Genomic DNA, 20157 nt, shown 5'->3' with positions numbered 1-20157 from the left:
CTCTGGGTAGCTTTGTCCCAGGGGCTGTGTGGACTATGGTGGGGATATGAGTGAAATCGCATGGGGGTCTCCATTGGGTTAGTTAGGCTGTGGGGGCTTCTGTTCTCTGTGCAGGGCTGCAGGTAATGAGACAGAAGGGACAGAACCCAGACGGTCTGCAGTTCTGCCATCTAAAGATGAGTGTGTTTCCTTAGGGAGGGGGCTCCTGAGGTAGGAACATTTATTCTTCTTGTGATTGATGATGTGAAGGGAAAAGACGTGAGAGATTTGGGAGATGAGCAGAAGGATCAGTGCAGCCCCTTGCAACGCTGCCCTGCCCCTGCTTCTGTGTGCACCAGGCTAAAGACACTTTCTTTATTATGATGATTATTTTATGTTTAAAATTTTTTTTTAATTGAAGGATAATTGCTTTACAGAATTTTGTTGGTTTCTGCCAAATGAAGATATTTCTAGCGCTTCAGTTTGTGCTTTCTCAACAGGACAATGTGGATCTTGGAGAACTGATGTTTTCCCTCTGCTATCTTCCCACGGCTGGCAGGCTGACCATTACCATTATAAAAGCAAGGAATTTAAAGGCAATGGACATAACAGGAGCATCAGGTGGGACAATCTCAAATTCACATTTCTTCCTACAGTTCTTATATAGCACCTCATGAAGCTTCCAGTGGAGTAATAAAGGTACATGGACTTTGGAACCAAACTGCCTAGGTTTAAACCTAGTCCTAGACCTAATAGCTGTGTGACTCTGGCAAGTCAGTCCCTCTGGGTTTCAGATTCCCCATCTGTAAAAATGAGGATCATAATAGTGTCTGGCTGTTTGTGTTGTTACAGGATTATGATGCCTAGGATTGGTGCCTGGCACACACTGAAAGCTCCTCAGTGTTAGCTCTCATTATTACTACCAGTATTCCCTCTTAGGGCTTCTCCTCCACGTGACTGTGGACTGGACCCACAGTTTGCACGTGCTGATATATCTAATTGGGTCTTTCCTCAGATACAAGCAATTGTCACCTCAGGCTTTTAGAAGATTGATATCCTATATCCTTCTGTGAAGGGTCCATCAGTGAACTATGCAGTTTGGTTTTTCCAGTGAATCAAGCATGTACCTTTAAATATTAAACCCTCACAGAGGGACTTCCCTGGCAATCCAGTGGCTAAGCTTCCACACTTCCAATGCAGAGGACATTAGTTAGATTCCTGCTGGAGGAACTAAGATCCCATACTGCTTGGCATGGCCAAAAAATAAAAAAAACAAATGAAATCCTAACAGAAGGTATCCTGAAATGGAGTTCCTTTATATAAGTTCACAAGCCACCTCTGCAGAGGTTCCCAAAATGTAGTTGCCAAATGCCCAGTCCATTGACTTTTGGTCACTGAGATCAAAAGATGCAATAAATTGCCTCCTGGATACCAGTGTTTTTTTCAACTGGAAAAAAAAAAAAAAAGATGTGACCCCTTCTGGCCCTCTTAAGTCCTCCTGGACAGTGTATGAGTGTCAGGGCCACCCATGGTTATGCAGGTGAAGCAAGGAGAACTCCCCACTGAGCAGGAAAACAGTGAGGTGAAACCAGCGATGTCCCAGCAGGCACAGAGACCAGGCTTGTCCCCAGTGGCAGCATGGCCCCACAAGCGAGCCTGTGTCCTTTCTCTCCCTGACCTGCTGAACTGCTTCCCCTTCACAGCTCGACTGCAGGCAGCTCAAGAGCTTGAAGCTTCCGCACTGAAGGACATCCACCTGCACCCCAGCTTCTTGCTATGTCCAGGTGTTTAGCTTCTCCCTTTCCTAAAGGCCTGGGTTTTAGGAAAGACTCCGTGGGGTGGCTCCGAGTCAGAGCGTGCCACCTCTTCCTCCGTGCCTTGAAAATGGCTTGTGTTTCCCTTCCTGTGGCATCCTGGCAAGTCCATGATCCTAGATGGAACATTTCTAATTTGATAACAGATGTTTTCACACTGTTTTTAAATTCTGCACATTTTGAGCAGAGTGTGTCCTGTGCTTTTTCCTGAATGAATGGCTTAATTACCCCAACTCCAGTCGTTGCCCAGACATTGTATAAATTAAAATCTTCAGACTCCAGTCTGCAGGCAGGTAAAGGGCTTCTGCACTCTGTGGTCCTTGAAACTCTACCATGACAAAACTGCTGGCCTAAATCTGCATGTCTCCTCACAGTACTCCTGCTTCTCATGGTCTGTGCAGATCCCTACGTGAAAGTCTCACTGATGTGTGATGGCAGACGACTAAAAAAGAGGAAAACGTCCACCAAGAGGAACACTCTGAATCCTGTTTACAATGAAGCCATAGTCTTTGACGTCCCTCCCGAGAACATTGACCAAATCCACCTGTCCATAGCAGTCATGGACTATGACCGGTGAGATGCCTGGAGCTGTTTCTCATTGCAAACCCACCGTGCCCAGGACTAGGGAAGGGGTGGCAGCCGTGGAGTCTTAGCTGCTGTCCCAGTGCAGCCACTAAGCAGCACCCTGAGAGCTGATTGACAGAGTCACCATTTTGCAAGCCTCTAAGCTCTCCTGTTTCTCATTCTCTCCCCTCCTCCATCCTTCTGTCTCTTCCTTGCTTCCTCTGTCTGTCCCTGTACACCGCTAGAGTCAGCTTGGAGAACTGTGGGCCCCACAGATCTTAATCTTCCCTCAGGCAGTCCTACCTGGCCTTTATCAGAAAAATTCCACTCAAAACAGCAGAATGATTACTTGAGCCAGACCATCAACATTTCTAAATACACAGCTTCATTCTTTTTTTTCTTTTTCTTCTCCCAGTATGTTTAATAAAGATCATTTCTATCCACTTAAGTCTGAAAGCAAACACAGAAATGTTCTCTTGAAATTGCTAGAATCAATATGGATGACGGGGTACATTAAAATGTATAAGATGCTCGACTTTCTAATTAATACCGCACAGAAGAGATATTTATAGCCTGCATTGTAGCCAATTGTGTATTTAAAGGACTGATTTGAAAAACAGTCATTTTAATATGCAAAGGAAGTACCAACAGGGAATTATACATGTTAAACCAGTCATTAGACAAAAATGCAAAGTCTTTTTTTAATTGGAAACCTCCCACGTGGTCTGGGCACAATTATTAAAAAAAAAATCATTCTGACTTCTAATGTCTTACAGTATCATTTGCAGCTAAATAATTTTCCCACAGACCCTGAAATGTCAGCCCAGCAGCCTCAGTGCCCTGAACACTCTTTTCAGCAGATTTCTGGGTGAAACATAATCGTCTTGCAACCTAGGGAGCATGTCCATTGGCTTGGCTGCACATGGGTGTGACAGCACATGCTGGGCTGTAGACCTCATCCTGTCCCTCTGGACGACACACAACACCAATAGTGTCAGGCCACAGGAGGGAACATGGCCCACCAGCCGTGGAAGGCTGGGCCAGTATTTTTCAAGCTATTGCCAAGTTTCCCACATCGACAAATCTGATTATGTGAGCTCTGCTTCAATTTAATTCTCAATAAACTCATGAATCTGGTCTGGAAAAATCCATGGCAGAATTCATGGGGCTTCTGCATGCAACTGATTTTAATGAGCATAGAATCCAATATCCTTCACACTACTTCTCCACCCTTGCCTCCCCCTTGCACCATCCATAGGAGAAAAATCCCTCATCTTTGCAGGAAGGAAAAAGAAAGAGCCTGTGAATTTGGATCCCAGAGAATTAAAGGATGAGCCATGTAATTCTGGATGCATGCAAAGGATTTATAACCAAAAACTGGAAGGAAGGAAAAAAAAATGAGCCAAGGCAGAGACCTATCCAAGGATGTTTCAGAAATACTAGCTAGGTATTGAAGGATCTCATTGTTTTTCTACAGTAGGAAACTGAAGTTGGGTCAAAGAAGCAAAGCTGGGCTTGGAAGGAAGGAGGGAAGAGCATGAAAAGAAAACATGTTTTCTAAAGAGAGGTCTTGCAAAAGACAGGAGCCACCTCCATTCTGCCCTTGTCAGCTCAAGGCTACAGCTGCCAGACTCAGAGCTCTTCCATGACCCATTCTTGATTCCCATTTGTTGAAGTGAAACAGCCATCAGTGCAAGAAACTCCTTTCAGTGCCCCCATTTTTCATCACAGAGATCTGAAGGCCTGAAGTCAGTCAGCCTTGTTCCAGAACCAGAGGTGGCATCCTTTGTGTGCATCAGAGAGTTTTTCCAACTCAGGGTTCTTAGGAACAAGCTAAGTTCTGCCAGTGTTAAGACAGCCCAGTTGTGTGAGGGCCAGACTCTGGGCTTCCTCTCTGTGCCCCCAAGTGCCATATTGGTCCCCAAGTCCTAGTGGCTGTTAAGGTTAACCTGTGCTTTTACATTCAAGAGTGAAAAGAACCAAGCCTTTCCTAATTCCTATATGTTTAATTGAGTAGTTGCTGTTCTTATATATCAAAATTTTAGGGAAAAAATAACTATTGTGGACCATTTCACAGTGTAGGTCACAATGAGATCATCGGCGTGTGTCAAGTAGGCAACGAAGCTGAGCGGCTGGGCAGAGACCACTGGAGTGAAATGTTGTCATATCCACGCAAGCCCATTGCACACTGGCATTCCCTGGCAGAGGTAAGACCCCTCCCGTGTGCACCCCTTTGCAGAAGGACAAATGCTTTACAGTTGAAATGCAGGAGCCACCAGAAATGTGAGTGTACCAGGGTCTGTGGTCTTCGATGGGTTTCCCTGCTTGTACTTCCTGGGACTGTTCCTTGGAAATTGCATTCAGTCTGCTCCCTGCCAGTCAGCTAGGTTTTGAACGTTGACCAGGGATCATCCTTCACTTTGAATACTTTCAAAAAAAGATCTAGATTCTCCTATTCTATGTTATGGCTTTGGATTGACTGGAGGGCATCTGCAAGATCTGGGTGAGTGTGGCATGTCAGGCCATCATAGAGTGACTTACAGCTGGCGTCAGAAGGAACTGGAGACCAGGTGAGATGAAGCGTGGGTTTTAGGACTAGCTCTACCATAAACCTGTTATTCTGGGTTAGTATCAATTGTATATGATAAAAAAAAAAAAAAAAGCCAAATTAACATACCACAAAATAACAAGTGAAATGGAAATTTATTTCTCTCTGATGTAAAAAAGGTTCAGAGGAAGGCTATCTAGGCTGTTATAGTGGCTCTGTGATTAACAGAAATCAAGACTTCTATCTTTCTGCCTCCCGGTCCCAGTGTGGGGCTTTTTGTGTTTTTTTGTTGTTGTTATTTGGGGAGTTTTTTGAGGTTACCTCGTTGAACATGGCAGCTAAGCTCCAATCATCACATATCTTTTGGTCATAGAAACACGAAGACACAAGCCAAAAGCACATACATTCCTTTTTAAAGGATTTTCCTTGATATCTTATGCAACACTGCTACTTCTATTTAATTTAGTCACAGAACTTAGTCATAAGGTTATGTCTGGTTTCAATGGAGGGTAGGAAGTGTATTCTTTTTGTTGGTGGCAGTGTGTGCAACTGAAAAAAGCAGAGTTCTGATTCTGGTTGCAAGGTAGCAGAAGAGTGGATACTTGGAGGCAGCGGACCATGGTTCTGCCTCTGACACTCATTCATTCACTCACTCCCCTATCCTTTCCTTCCCATTCTTCCGCCATTCATCCTTAACTCAGTGACACACCCTCTTTTTTTATTTACTAACTCATTCTCTCAGGAATAAATTGCATTCACTGAGTGACATTTCTGTGGGTCAAATGCCATATTAGATAGAAAAAATATATAGATGTAAGAAACCTTTCCTTTCCTTAAGAGCTTGTATACTCTGAGAGAGAGACAGCATGTAAACTAACGACTGAAGTGCAGGATCCTAAACATTATCGTCCCCATCAGGTACTAAGGGGCACAAAGGAAGGAGGTGTTTGTCATGCATGAGTGAGCTTGTCTGTGAAGTCTTAGTCCCTCCTGCTCTTGGGAAGTGAACTGAGCCCCTGGGAATAAGAATATGAAGGAGTGTGGGTTCCAGGCAGAGAACTCCCTCTTATTCTCCCAGGGCAGGCAGCTCTGTTCCCTGCAAAACCATCTTGAGAGGCCGAGATCAGAGCCTTGCTCGCTCAGTGTGAGTTTCATTGCCCTGGACAGTCAGGAGAGCCTCAGTAAACATGCAGGGCCGCTGTGGAGAGGCAGGAAGGCCCCAGGGGATGAAGGAACAGTCTTTGTTGGAGATGGTACCAGAGGGGATGAGCAGGATATGGTTGGAGGGCTGATTCTAAGCTTCAGGGCTTCCAGGTGGTATACTCCAAGAGGGCCTGGGGGCCCCCTAGTTTTCAGGTCCCTGAGGACACCTCTGTCCTTGGGCCACAGAAGTGAAGACTCTCTCCTGGATTCAAAATTAATCCCTGCGGGAGACCATCAAAACTGTGAACCACCTGAGAAGTAGCTAGGGGACTGGTGCTGACTACGACGCACCTCACTTCTTCAGGTCCTGGTGGAATTCTCAAAGGAGTCCATCTGTGGGCTTATAAAATTGCTGGAGCCTGTCACTAGCAGCGGCGGAGCATTTGTAATAGACTTTTTGCACCCTAACAGAGTCACTGCCGACTTTCATTCTTATTTGTAATCTGGAGTGTTAAAAAGTGTCCGAGCTTCTGAACACAAGGAATGGGAAAGGAGTAAGGATCAGGGTATGGCGTGGAGCTGAGACAGGGGCCCTGATTCTGTGCACAAGCACTCCCCTGTCCGTGGCCTTGCCAGGGAGTGACTGGGGGTGGCACGCTGTACACAAGCCCCCAAGCATGGCGCGTGCACCTTACCTGAGGGCACATGTAGAAAGCGGGCCTGGGAGGCTCCACTCGCTGCCCAGAAGAAAGTGCTGTGTGACTGGCCGCCCAGGAGACGAACCTCAAACCCTGAGCACTTGGCTTATTGCAAATCTGTGTTTGACAGTTATGTGAGAAATAAGTGTTTTTAAGGTTAAACCACTGAAACTTGGGAGTTGTTTGTTAACAGCAGCTAAAATTACTTCAGCGATTACAGTGGTCTTTTCTCAACCATTGCTGAACTAAGGAAATGAAATGTCCCTTATATGAAAGGCAAATGGAGGGAGGCTTTCCCTGCCCTGTTGCTTCCTGTGTCTTTGAAGTACATGCCTGAGCCTTTGAATCCATCCTAAGCAGGGAAGCAATATTTTCTCTTTTTAGAACAAATGTGTAATGAGCAGAACTGTGGCAGAGGAACTGGATGAGGTGAGAAGCAGTGTCAGAGGAGTGACCACGCTTTGCTGACAGCTGTCAGGATGGAGGAGGCTATGGGCAGAGCAGTTGGAAGTGCTCAGTTTGGGCTTGGATGGACCTAGACTCAAATCCCTGTGCTACCACTCAGTTGCCTGTGTCTGTCCCTTTCTGAATCGATTTTCTCCTCTGTCAAGTGGCCGTAATAGTGCCTGTGCCACAAGGGTGGTTGTGAGGATTAAACAATCTAATGTATGTGAAGCACCGTGGCTGGCACCCAGTAAATGTTCAGTAAACTTCCCAGTTACCACCATTATTATGTAGGTCCTATGTTGCTATGTGTTCTCATGGGACTGGTGCACAAAGATACATCGTAATGTTTGTCATGGAGGGAAAAAAGTTTGGACATCCCCCACCCCTCACATGCTGGTGAGTGGTCACCTCAGACTGGAGGAAGGGGTCATTTGTGACTTGTCTGGATATAGGTGCAGGTATTTCAGTTCTGTTCTTTCTCCTTTCTTCCTTGGCCTTAAAGATACGTTACTGTTATACTAAGAACTGTTACATTTTCTACTTTAAAACAAAAATAGCAATTAAGTTGCTGTTCTCTGTGTATGTACACAAGGGTAAGTGTAAAAATGAAAGAGAAAAAAAGAGAAGATACAGGGTAGTTAGGATTTAGTATGAAGTAAGGCTGACCTGGCAGAAGCTCTTTGCTGCTGGGGGCTGAGGTACCAGGTTAGGACTGAACCCTGGGACCTGCAGAGATCTGGCAGCCTGCCTGGGGCTGTATCCAACAAACCCTGACCTTGCCAGAGCAGGTAGCAGATGGAGTCTTCAAAGCCATTGCGTTCAAAAATCCATTTCTCTCTCAGGAATTCTGGATGGCTTCACTGCACACTCAAAGGTCAGCCAGTGCTGCTTAACTCTCTTATCTCCCCATGATGTCCGTGGCTCTGAAAGCTGTGTCAGTTCCCTCCGAGCAGCTGCCTGGGCCCTGGGGACAGGAGCATCCCCTCCACAGGCCCTCAGGAGATGACAGAGCTCTCGGGGTTCCCCCCACAGTCCCCTCCTCCATATATCCAAGAGAAGATGGTGCTGAGCACCTTTCCCACCCCGACATGTGGAGCTGACCCCACCATGCACTCCGGGGAGAGTGATAGAAATAGCTCCAGGTTTCCATCGCTTCCTTGTGAAATGTTATTTGACCTCTGGATTAAAAAGTAGTGAATTTCACTGATGGAAAGACCAGACCACAGACATCATTGGGTTAAAGCAGTTTTTACTTTTCTCAAAGAGATAGAATCTGATCAGAATGCACAATGAAGGTCAGCAATATTCCCCCTGATTGACAGAAATGCAACATTCTAAATCACAAAGCCCTTCTCAGGGGGTACTCAAGTGTGAGTAAGTCTTCCTCTCTCCAAGCTCACTCTTTTCCCTGTGTACCTGGTTAGACTTGACAGTCTGCAGGACCACCTCAAGAGCTGAAAGGCCCTGCAGCTCTAGGTTGGGCAGTTCCTAGCATCAGTAGTGGTGGGTGTTGCACCATACACCCTGGGGTGAGCAGAGTCCTCATCTGCCAGCCGCTGCCCCCTTGAGGGTGTAAACTTTGAGCTGTGTGACTAAAGCAAATGTCATCACCTAGACTGGACTGGGAGTTACCTTTGCAAGCCATTTAAATCAACTCTAGATGTTATCCATCAAGGTGCCCAGCAGGCCTACCCAAAGTCTTCGAGGGCCGCATATTGCCAAGATTGCCCAAGCTGGATTAAGTGTCCAGTCCTGGTCCACTTTGCTAGAGGTCAAGGTCACGGATATGCGATCTGGTCCCAGTGCAGCAGGAGTGTTGAAAGTAGACCTCCCAAGCAAGGTCCGCCGCTTCGCAGGGAAATGGACACAAGTGAGCTCACCTGATTCCCAGAAGATTCTGAAGTGAGGAAGTCAGAGGCTTCAGCACTCTGGGCCAGCTGTTACTCATAATAGATTTAGAGGAGTGATTCCCCAGAAAGAGGAGGGCTTGACTGGAAGAAACCAAGCAGATCAAGTTTCCATCCCGGAGTCTGAATGTGTGTAGGGCTTGGGTCCTGGTAAGGATTAGGCCAGCAGAGAAGGAAACAGAGACCAGAAAAAAAAAAAAAAAAAAAAAAACCATGATGCTAGGCACAGAATGGGAAGGCTCAAGGGAAGTTGCCCCGCACTCTCCTTCCTCCTCCCCGAGCTGGCGCCTGGTGGGGAAAGCACAGAGGCCCTGACGATGGGGGAGAGCGGTGTGCTCGCCTCTGACTGGGCTTGCTGTCCTGTGTGTCTTTGGCCAGCAGATGCTGTTGTCACTGCCTGTGCTGATGGAACCCCCTCAGAGCTGACCAGGCCCCACTGCAGCTCTTGACTGCCCTGAGGTCTCTGAGGCCTGGCAGCACCTCATTTGATGCCAGGCTCAAGAGGTTTTCTGTGCAGCCCTGATACAGGGTCGCTTTCCGCACTTGCTGGATGCCTGCCCCTCAACAGAAATCTTGTTGGCCAATAGTGTCATCTCCTTTTCACATCCTGGGAGCATTCAGGGACATGCAGGAATTGCAGGAGACTCAGGAGTTACGTGGCCATTTCTACCTTCTTCCTCTCGCTTCATGTTGGCTCAGGGGCCATAGGTGCCTTCAGCTTCCTCAACCCACCTGAAACTTGAGGCTTCAAGCTTGAGGGGTGAATCTGCACCTCACATCAAGTACCCTCCATCTCTCCTAACAAAGGCTCTCCGCTTCCTCTTTCTAACTAGTAGAAACTTCCTTTATATCAGGGCGTCATTTCCTTTAACCTATAACTTGTGTTCAGACCTTCAAGGTTTCCTGTCAACACTGGGATTTCAACGTGTCTCTCTTCTCTTGACAAGGCCTAGCTTTAGAGACTCCATTTCTGGAAGGGTTGTCTGATCACTGACCTCATGTTGTTTGCCCTCTGTTTGCAGGACATGTAGCATTGATTCCTTTGAATGTAACAACACAGTTTACAGACAGTGGAAACACTGTCCCTGTTACATAGGCATTGAATTAGTGTCTGAGGAATGAATGAATGAATGAGACATAATGAAAGCAGTTGTGTTCCTTTAGTTCTAAAGTTCAACAGTTTCTCAGTCCAAAGTGGAAGTCAGTTCAGAGCAAAATGTAAAAGGTATTAAGACTGAATTTACAGTGACCTCTTCAAATGGAGATGGTCCTTATTAAGCTCCAAGCTCTGATTACCTTTTCTTTATTTAGGAGAAGAATGTGAGCAGAGGTCATTTCTGCACCCCCAACCCTGTCACTTGGTTCCCATGAACTGCCCTCTGATAGTAGTGACTCTGTATTTTGAGTGCATTGGGAAATGTTCAGAATATTCAGAGCAATAATTTAGGCACCTTAGTAAATTATGAAGGCCCCCCTCATGCTGATATGGGTGGTCAGGTTCTGAAGAACTTTGTATCTTCTTTCATAAGAGACGGAGGAGCAGAAACCACAGACGTCCCTGTGGCAAATGGCAGAATGCTGCTCCCCAAATGAGAATTGATCAGGAGGGGTGACAAGGACATCAGTCTTCAACTTGACTTTTCTCACCAGGGAAACATTTTAGCAGCAATTTTACATCAGGCAATGATTAGCTCGGCCTACCTGTGAAAATTTTAAAAAAAGAGGAAAGTAGTGGGAAGGTACTTTTTGGACAAAATAAAGGCCTTATGATTGAGATTTTTTTTTTTTTTCAAAAACTAAATTTTTTATTGGGGGATTTAGTATGCCAATATCCATAAACACCTGTAAAGCCTCTGAAGCAACACTGATTGCAAAGAACATAGAAATGTACTCCATGTTGGGATCTGAAAACCATGTAACAAACTTGTTAGAATCTGTGCCAGTTGATGTAAGTGGCCAGAATGCAGTTTGGACCAGGAGGCATGGTTAGTGTTAATGGGTCGTTGTGTTTCCAGCTGTGGAGGGAATGGTCAGCAAACAAAGCCAAGAGCATTCAGTGTTTCCAAGCAAGTCCTGTTTCCTATGTAGAATTATCTGATTTAGCGGGGCGGGGAATGGATGCTAAGCATTTTCTCATCTTTAGTATACAAAATCTATGACTCTTCCAGTGGTCTGTAGAGATAGGAATCATATAAACCATGGAAGCATTAAGGTAAGAACTAGAGGTATGAATACCTTGGGAAATACCAAATGCAAAAGTAGGAAGTCAAGACATACCTAGAGTAACAGGCAAGTTTGGCCTTGGAGTACAAAATGAAGCAGGGCAAAGGCTAACAGAGTTTTGCCATGAGAACGCAAGGTCATAGCAAACACCCTCTTCCAACAACATAAGAGACGACTACACATGGACATCACCAGATGGAAACACTGTCCCTTTTACATAGGCATTGAATTAATATCCGAGAAATGAATGAAAAAATGAATGAATGAGACATAATGAAAGGTCCATCTAGGCAAAGCTATGGTTTTTCCAGTAGTTATGTATGGATGTGAGAGTTGGACCATAAGGAAGGTTGAGTGGTGAGGAACTGATGCTTTTGAATTGTGGTGCTAGAGAAGACTCTTGAGAGTCCCTTGGACTGCAAGGAGATCAAACCAGTCAACCCTAAAGGAAATCAACCCTGAATATTCATTGGAAGGACTGATGCTGAATCTGAAGCTTCAGTACTTTGGCCACCTGACACAAAGAGCCAACTCATTAGAAAAGACCCTGATGCTGGGAAAGATTGAAGGCAGGAGGAGAAAAGGATGAGATGGTTGGATCGCATCACTGACTCGATGGACATGAGTTTGAATAAGCTCCAGGAGATGGTGAAGGACTGGGACACCTGGCATGCTGCAGTCCATGGGGTTGCAGAGAGCTGGACATGGCTGAGTGGCTGAACAGCAACAGAGGTGTGAAAGATAGTAACACTGCATTGGAAAATACCGCTGCTGCTTGAGCAGACAGTCAACTGCATCTTGACTCTGCTCTCTTAGAAATGACCTTGCCTCAGCAGTCGCTGCCCTGGAGTGTTCCTGAAGCATGCTTGAATAGTAATTAAGAGAGTGGTTAACAATGGGCTTGGGCTTGCAGCAGTCTCAGCTCCAGGAATGGCGTTTAGAGGTGACTACTAATACTGTGGGCTGATAGCCAGTTCTTCCCCCAGAGTTGAAATGAACTATCATGATTTATGCCAGTCTCTGAAAGAACCACACTCGCTCATGATTGATTATCTGTGGAGAGAAGAGTACTTCCTCAGTTGGGTCCAAGGCAAAGGTGGGGCATCCTGTGTTGAGTGAAAAAAAAAAACAACAAAAAAACACAACTTAAAAGTTGAGAGTTATGTTTTACTCCACAGACAAAACTGAGGACTTAAGCCCAGGATGTAGCCTCTCTGATAGCCGTAAGGAACAGCTCTAAAGAGTCGAGGGAGGATCCAGGATTTACAAGAGTAAGCAAAGTCAGAACATCAAAAGATTACTATGAATCAGAAGAAAACCGGACACTTCAAGTTAAGGAATTTAGCACTTTTCTGTATGTTGGAAGGTTCAAGCATCTGAGCTCACTGAAATCATTCCTCTGGTATGTACCTCAGCTATCTGGGGCCAGTGTCCTCTGCTTTGTCATCCTGAGTCTCCTCTAGATGCATCGTTGGGGTGGCTGCAGTGTCTGATCATTTGATGGTGGACATCCGATGTGGGGGAGGCTATGATGGCTTGTGATGTGAAGTCCTGTGATGGCTTGGTGGCTGCAACATCATTTGTTTATTGTCAAGGCAGACAACATTTTTTTCATTGATAATGGCAAAGGCCAGAATATCTGGAATTCCAGTGCTCCTGGAAATGAGCCTTTCAGGAGATGCGCCAATTGAATGCTGTGTTCCAAATATCAGCAGAACAAACTTTTGAAAGTTTATTGCTGAGTTTATTGCTTATCTGGTAATGGAAGGGGAAGGGCAGGGACCGGTTGATTGATATTTTGAAGTTTAGTTTAGGGCAGGTCTTTCAGTGTGGCAAGCGGGGAGGGAATTGAAGGGATGAAGAAGGTTGGTTAGAGTTGGGTCAAGATTGTGATATAATAGTGAATACAGCAAGGTGAAGATTTTGAGGCCAGGATTCAAAGAGCTTGGGGCTATAAACTGTCTGTTGATGCTTTCTAAGGAAGAGTTGGTGGTTTGGGGGTAGTCCCTTTGATGAGCAGTGATGTTATGTGCAACTTTTATCTCTCTGGGCCAGAGTCTCTTGGAATAGTAAAGTTGTGTTAATGAAGCCAGTAGAAGAGTAAAATCAAGCTAATGTGGAGTGCGTTCTATAGACAGCTAGCTGTGTTGGCTAGATGGCTTTAGTTCTCATATCCCAAGAACAAAAAGCTGAAGAAGAGATGATGAGGAGCCTCCCTAGTTCTGCAGGTACCCACATAGACAGCAGGATGTCTTTCTGATGGCCTTGATTTCTGCTTGGGGATTCTAGAGAGCCTGACTCCATCCTTGGTCCAGTAATGGAACTAAGACCTAGTCCCAGGCTAAACCAGCCAAACCAACCATGGGGATAGCTTATTCAGTCAGTGAGTATTACACAGCATTTAGTGTGAATGCCTGAACAAAGATACGCTGTCTTTCTTGTTGGATGTAAACAAAGAAGCAAACTTAGTTTTGAAGTTTGCTCCAAAACTTTGGAGCAAAATTCCTAAGCAAACTTGGGAGCAGCTGTAGCCCTTTTGGACCTTTAGAGGAGCCAGGGTTAGAGTGAGGCCAACCCATGTGTGGCAGACTAGAGAGAGAAGAAAAATCCAGACCCCATATGGTTGAGTTGCTGAATCAAGTTTCTCCTGAACGTGATGCTACCTCTGGCCTTTCTGAATATATAAGCATGTAAGTTTCCTTTGTTTTATAAGCACTGCAAGATAGGATTTCTGTTACTTGAGATGGAAAATATTTGAGATAACAAGTGAACACCCACCCAGCTGGTGTTCCCTTGCACTGAAGAGCACTCACTATTCCCAAAGCTGTCATGGTATCAGCTCATCCGTCTTGCTCACTGTGAAATGTCCAATGCCTACCAGAATAAGTGGCACATGATGACGCATTCAACAGAGTTTTCCTAATGAAACAGAGTTTCAGTGTTTGATGTTGTATGTTGAAACAGTTGTGGCCAAAAGAAAGACTCTCTGCTCTTAGTGACACACAAATACTGTATGAGGTGAGGGGGAAAACTGCTTTCCTGTTGTACTTAGGTCTTATTTTTTCAAAGGGAAAATCAAATCGTGGGTGGATTTGAGGGACCTATGGGCTGCTCTCTGTCTCATGATCTCTCCCTTGGGTTGAAAAAGGCCCAGTTCCTCAGGACTGAAGATCAGTCACACAACTGTCTCCTACTGGTTTCAGGTGGCCTCGGCCTGCAGTGACTTGAAGCAGGATTTTGGTTCCTTGGTCAGAGGTTGAAGTCAGGCCATGTCAGTGAGAGTACCTAATCGTAGCCACTTCACCAGTGGTCAGCAACAAGGCCCTACCCCATACAACTCTGCAGAAAATTAATTTCCACAAAGAAACTGAAAGTAGTGAAACAAGTGAAGCCTTTCTTAGGAGGAAAAAGAGTACGTGTGGATAGACATAAAGGCAGGCTCAGGGAGGGAGTCGTGCCCTCATGGTAGCTCAGATGACTAATACGGGGCATTTTTTCTGGTTTTCCTTTGGCCAATCATTTTGCTTTGCCTGATTCTGAGTCTGTGTTTGGTTTATCACAGGGTCCTCCCAAGTGTGCGTGTACATTTCTTAGCCAAGGTGAATTCTAGTGAAGAGGCCTGTGGGTAGGCTGACATCACTCCCTTTTTGGCCTACAAAGAGCCTCTCTGCTCAAGTATAGTCGGCAAGATCTCCTTGACCTCGAGAGTGAGAAATATGTGATCTCTTATCTAGGCAGGGCTCAGCTCCTCCTCCTCTTCATCTTGGAGTATCTGTCCCTAGATACAGGGCTGCAGCCGCTCAGCCTGGGACCCATAGATCTCCTGCCTCATACCATGTACTGCAGTTCACTTATTTAGAATGAAAATGAAAATCTGTAGTCTTTTAATGATAGTATTCTAGCAGCTCTAACATTATCTTTAATTCTGTGCTTATTTATTTTATTTTTATGTACAAGTTAAAGTGTAAAAGTTCGTAATCCATGGTAGTTTTGTCACTGAATTCTGTCCAGCTCTTTGCAGCCCTATTGACTGTAGCCCACCAGGCTCCTCTGTCCATGGGATTTCCGGGGCAAGATTACTGGAGTGGGTTGCCATTTCCTTCACATCTACCCCATTTTAAATAAAGATCAGAATGAAATGTGATGCCATTGATCATTGAAACGCTTAAAAATAAGGAAAGGGGATTTTCTTTTAAAAAGCAAGGGAACTTTGGAAATCATTGAGCAATCCACTGACTACCATGAGTTGTGCTTATATTGTCAAAAAGAGAAGCAGGCGTGAATGAGGAGCAGGAAAACAAAGGTGTGATTTTTTTTTTCCCCCTCTGTAGCTGAGGATCTGAGTGGAGCTACTTAAATAGTGTGCATACTGACAGTAAGTGTCCAGGTTGAAAAAGTTTCCTAGAGAAAGGTCATAAAATCAATCAAGACAGCAAATGCCATCTGAAGGGATTAAGATTGATGAAAATTAAACAAGGTAAACATTCCAGGTCTTCCTTCCTGTGCAGAATGCTTAATGAAGTCTCTGAAGGGGACGGGAGGTGTGGATCTAAACAGAATGCTTTTTGCTGGGCTCCTCTGCATCTCCCTCCTTGCTGACAGTCGGGCGTCTCCGGAGCAGCACTGAACTGGAACAGGCGGCACCTACAGGCGATGGGCAGGGAGGGCTTGGCCCGACTGCAGAGGGGTCTACAGAGTCCATCGTGAAGATACTGAGGCTGAGCGTCTGGTGCTCCCATCCTATTTCTGGACGCCTCCATCCAAGGATAGTGAATGAGGCCCCCCACTGGCAAAGACTGTGGCCACAGATCCAGCCTCTAACTAAAGAACCAAGAGCCAAGCAGGGATCAGAGTGGGCTTCTGAGTTATAGAGCATGACGGCAGGGCTCTTCCTGGCAAGCTTTCAGGACTGGGGTAAGATCCAAACAGGAGTTCAGCCTAGTGGTAAAAGTGAGGCTGTGGAAGTTGGACTCACTTCAGCACAGAAAGTCCAGGAATGAGTTGACAACCCAGGAGAAGATTGTTATCACAGGACCTGAAGCCTGGCAGGGCAGCCACAGTTCTGCCTCTCTAGCCTGCAGGGTCAAGTCAACATTGTCTTCATAGATGAGTAGCTGGGGTGAGACAGTCTGATCTCTCACTTGCATTAAAAAGTGTATGTTCCTTAAAGATGCGAAATGTCCGTTCCCACTATGAGCACTAATGGCTTTTATCCTACTGCTTAAAAATAATCTGACCCTTCCTTTGCTCTTCAAATATGGAACCAGAGTACCAAGTGAGCGTGGGCTCACCTAGAATTAAGTCCTATATCAGAAGTGAGGACGCAGGGGTCCTTGCTGAGAAAGAACTAGTAACTCAGAGGGGGATCTCTACACTCTCGAGATAGTAAGGGGAAGCCAGGGATACCACCTCAGCCACACTGATGTGTCTGGTCGTCATACCACGCACCCATCCTCTCCACCTCTTGTCCTGCTTCTCTCGCACATCAGCAGGCACCAAAGAGTTAATAACAGAAAGGCCTTGAGAAATCTGCACTTTGTTAGAAGGAATAGCTCTTAGCTCCAGCTGCTGCTGCTGCCAGAGGAGATGCTTGAAAGCAAGAAAGAGAATAATAGGAAAGAAAAAGACTTTTGAGTCACATGGGAGTCTTCAAGGACTGCTCAGTCCAGAAGATATATCTCGTATTGTTTCAAGCCAAAAATTTTCTGAAGCCCCCCAGCCCAGATGTAGCTTTCTTCACTGTCTTTATAGGTTGTGTTTGAGTTCACTGGAGCCCAGAGGATCCCTCTGCTGGGTTTAGACTTCCTCCTTAGCAGGAACTAAGGACAGAATTAATAAATAGCAGTGTCACTGAACTCTGCATTGTTGTTGAGGTGGGTGTCTCTGAACTTTAGGAGGGTCCTTGAGCAATTGCATAGAGACTCCTGTAACTCTTTGATTAGTGGATCAGCTGTTGAGTCTAGAAGGGGTCCCCATGAGTCAGGGAATGATGGGGAACCAGGGCTATAAGAGAAGGAAAACAGATCTGGACCAGACTCAGAGCTTTGCCCATGCACATCCAGAGAAGATCTGTAAATTTAAGCGTGGGCCCTCCCAGCATCACCACTCCTCCGTGTTCAGAGACCATCAGGTGGCCAGTGTTTCTGAAAGGCTGTTTTGCTGAGTGAGATGTGCTTGCTGAATGGGGTGGAGTTGGGAGGTTTTATAAGGGGTCCTCCGTGTGGTTGGAGAAGCTGAAGAAAAGTAGGTTTGGGCGAGGAGAGGTAGTGGAGGGCAGCCAAGCACAGGGGAAGGAGTTGGGTGTTGGGGGAGAAGAGGAGGGAGGGCAGCAGGGAAACAGAAGACATTTAAATAAGATTTAGACTCTGCTTTGCTGGCAGGAAACAAGTTCACCTTCACAGCTCCAGGGACTCTTCAGTAGGCTTGACACGGATTTGCATTTGGATTGTAATGCGAGAACTTGCTGAATCTGACTCGCAGACTGGAGGGTCCATGGGAGGGTTCAAGATTATTTGTAATCTGCTGTTCACAGGCATTTATAGATGCATAAATTTAAGGTACTTCTTAGCAAATTGAAGCATACGCCTGAAGGTTTCAATTACTTGCTCAACACAGTGCTGTGCAGTTTTGGGAGTTTGGCAGTTTTTCCCCTGAATTCTTTGTTGAAGTCAAATCTAATTTGGAAATTGAATATATAAAACAGATAAATGCAAGAGTTACTATGTTCAAAGCAGGCAGGAATTGAGGAGCACAAATTCATTTCATCACAGAGGAAGGTGTGACCCAGGTAAACGGCCTAGGGGACCAGTCCAGTTGGGCTGCATTAGTGTCTGAAGGGAGGGGGACTGACAGCTGACTCTGGCTCTTAGAGCTGCAGCTGCTGTTGGTCAGTGCCTTAGTTGTGTCTGACTCTGAGACCTCATGAACAGCAAGCATGCCAGACTTCCCTGTCCTTCACCATCTCCCAGAGCTTGCTCACACTCATGTCCATAGAGTCAGTGATGCCATCCAACCATCTCATCCTCTGTCATCCCCTTCTCCTCCTGCCTTCAATCCTTCCCAGCAACAGGGTCTTTTCTAGTGAGTTGGCTCTTTGCATCAGGTGGCCAAAATTTTGGAGCTTCAGCTTCAGCATCAGTCCTTCCAATGAATTTTCAGGGTTGATTTCCTTCAGGATTGACTGGTTTGATCTCCTTGCTATCCAGGGGACTCTCAGGATTCTTTTGAAATAGAGCGGTGTGCCCCCTCGTGCTTTTGGATATGATTTACAATAAGAAGGACATTTTGCATCACAACACACAGATTAAAAAAAAACAAAAGTTTCATGAAATAGTATATATGCATGTGATGCATTTGGGGAAAAATTATTTCATTAAGATAAAAGAATACTGGTCACAACCATTAAATTGATTTCACAAACCCAATGATGGGTCATGATCTATACTCTGGAAAACTGAAATAAAGGATATATACTTTTAGAAAGGCCATGGAATTCTGATGCCGTGTGGGAGCATTAAGAGGGAAGTGTGGAATCATAACCCCAGCTGCATGCATGTTTAGGGGCATCCAGAATGCGTTTTCTCCAAACAACTGGAATTCTAGACTTTTCATTACATCTCTTTGTCAGGAAACAACACCGTCCCTTGGTTTGAGCTTCTCTGTATAGGTTGCCGCACGCCTGAGTTTGTGTTGCCACAGTTGCATAAGTGCACAAATAGATTATTTTTATCACAGATATAACCTTCTGGTTTGGAGCTGTGCTTCCCCTACAATGATTAAACAGCACGGAGACACCCAACTGTGTGTTTATAATTGAAGAAGAGGTTGGGTAAAGCCACAGAAGGAAGGAATGGCGACTGTTATTTGACACGTGTGTTCCTTGCTATGAGAGAGTTCCCTGAGGTAGCTAGCTCCGAGTTGACTCCCCCACTCCTCCCGGGTGCCAGGCAGTAAGAAGTCTGAGAATGCAGGGCCCACCTCCATGGAGGTGATGGAGTCTGACAGCAAGTTGCGTATTCACTGTTGTCAAAATTTTTATGGGAGCACAGATAAGAGAGTTCCCAGCCACCTTTTGGGGAAGGGTCATGACCAGAGAGACATGGTGACCCACCAGGGCAGGGTCTAGAAGATAAGTAGGAATCTTCCCGTTGAGCAAAGAGGAAAAGAAAAGGAATCTCAAGGAGGAAGGTAGGAGGCACATTGAAAGGCCTGCAGATATGACAGAAAAGGGCTGGTGCCTGGGACACCAAGGAGTTCAGGATGACTGATACCCAGGGAACAGAAATGAGGCCAGAAAGGGAAGGATGCAGTAAGGAATTTGAACTTTCTACTGAGGCTTTGGGGTGATTTTAAGAAGAGCTGAGCATGCTCAAATGTGTGTTTTAAAAGGATCACACCGCCTGTCTGAAAAAGCACTATCAGGAATGGTCGATAAGAGTTGTGTCGGGCCTGGAGAGGGCGCAAGCAGAGGGGATGGGTGGGGATGGAACCCTTTGTGAAGGGTTATGAGAGGTCAGGAGAGGCAGGAGCTCAGGACAGACCTCTCTGTTGGCCAGATGGACGGTCCTGGCGTCCACTGATCTGCAGAATGGCAGAGAAAGGACAGGGTATTTGGGGGCAAGGGTCAGGGAAGCGGGAGCTGACAGGAAAGAGGGTAGATTAAAGAGGTTCAGTATGTGTTAAGAGCAATAGAATTTGACAAGTTATTACCTCCCAAGATGTTCTTCTAAAAGATATATTGCAATTCTAACCACCCACCTCTCACACACGTCCGTGCATACACGCATACACGTGTGTGTGCACCTGCCTCCTACCCTTCTCTGAGCTGACAGCCA

General features: G+C 45.8%; 1 protein-coding gene across 1 annotated transcript in view; it reads left to right on the top strand.

Moving 5' to 3' along the window:
* Positions 1-10131, top strand: part of SYT9 (synaptotagmin 9) — a 164117-nt gene extending 153986 nt beyond the window's left edge. The window contains exons 4-7 of the mRNA XM_068987989.1: positions 480-600; positions 2195-2366; positions 4435-4564; positions 10123-10131. Of these exons, the coding sequence (XP_068844090.1) occupies positions 480-600; positions 2195-2366; positions 4435-4564; positions 10123-10131 (432 nt within the window). The remainder of the gene's footprint in view (positions 1-479; positions 601-2194; positions 2367-4434; positions 4565-10122) is intronic.
* The last annotated feature ends 10026 nt before the right edge of the window (positions 10132-20157 follow it).

Source organism: Capricornis sumatraensis, chromosome 16 (assembly GCF_032405125.1).
Source record: "Capricornis sumatraensis isolate serow.1 chromosome 16, serow.2, whole genome shotgun sequence".
In the NCBI taxonomy this organism is placed as follows: domain Eukaryota; kingdom Metazoa; phylum Chordata; class Mammalia; order Artiodactyla; family Bovidae; genus Capricornis; species Capricornis sumatraensis.
The sequence above is the reverse complement of the archived record's forward strand: the minus strand, read 5'-3'. Positions and strand labels throughout refer to the sequence as shown.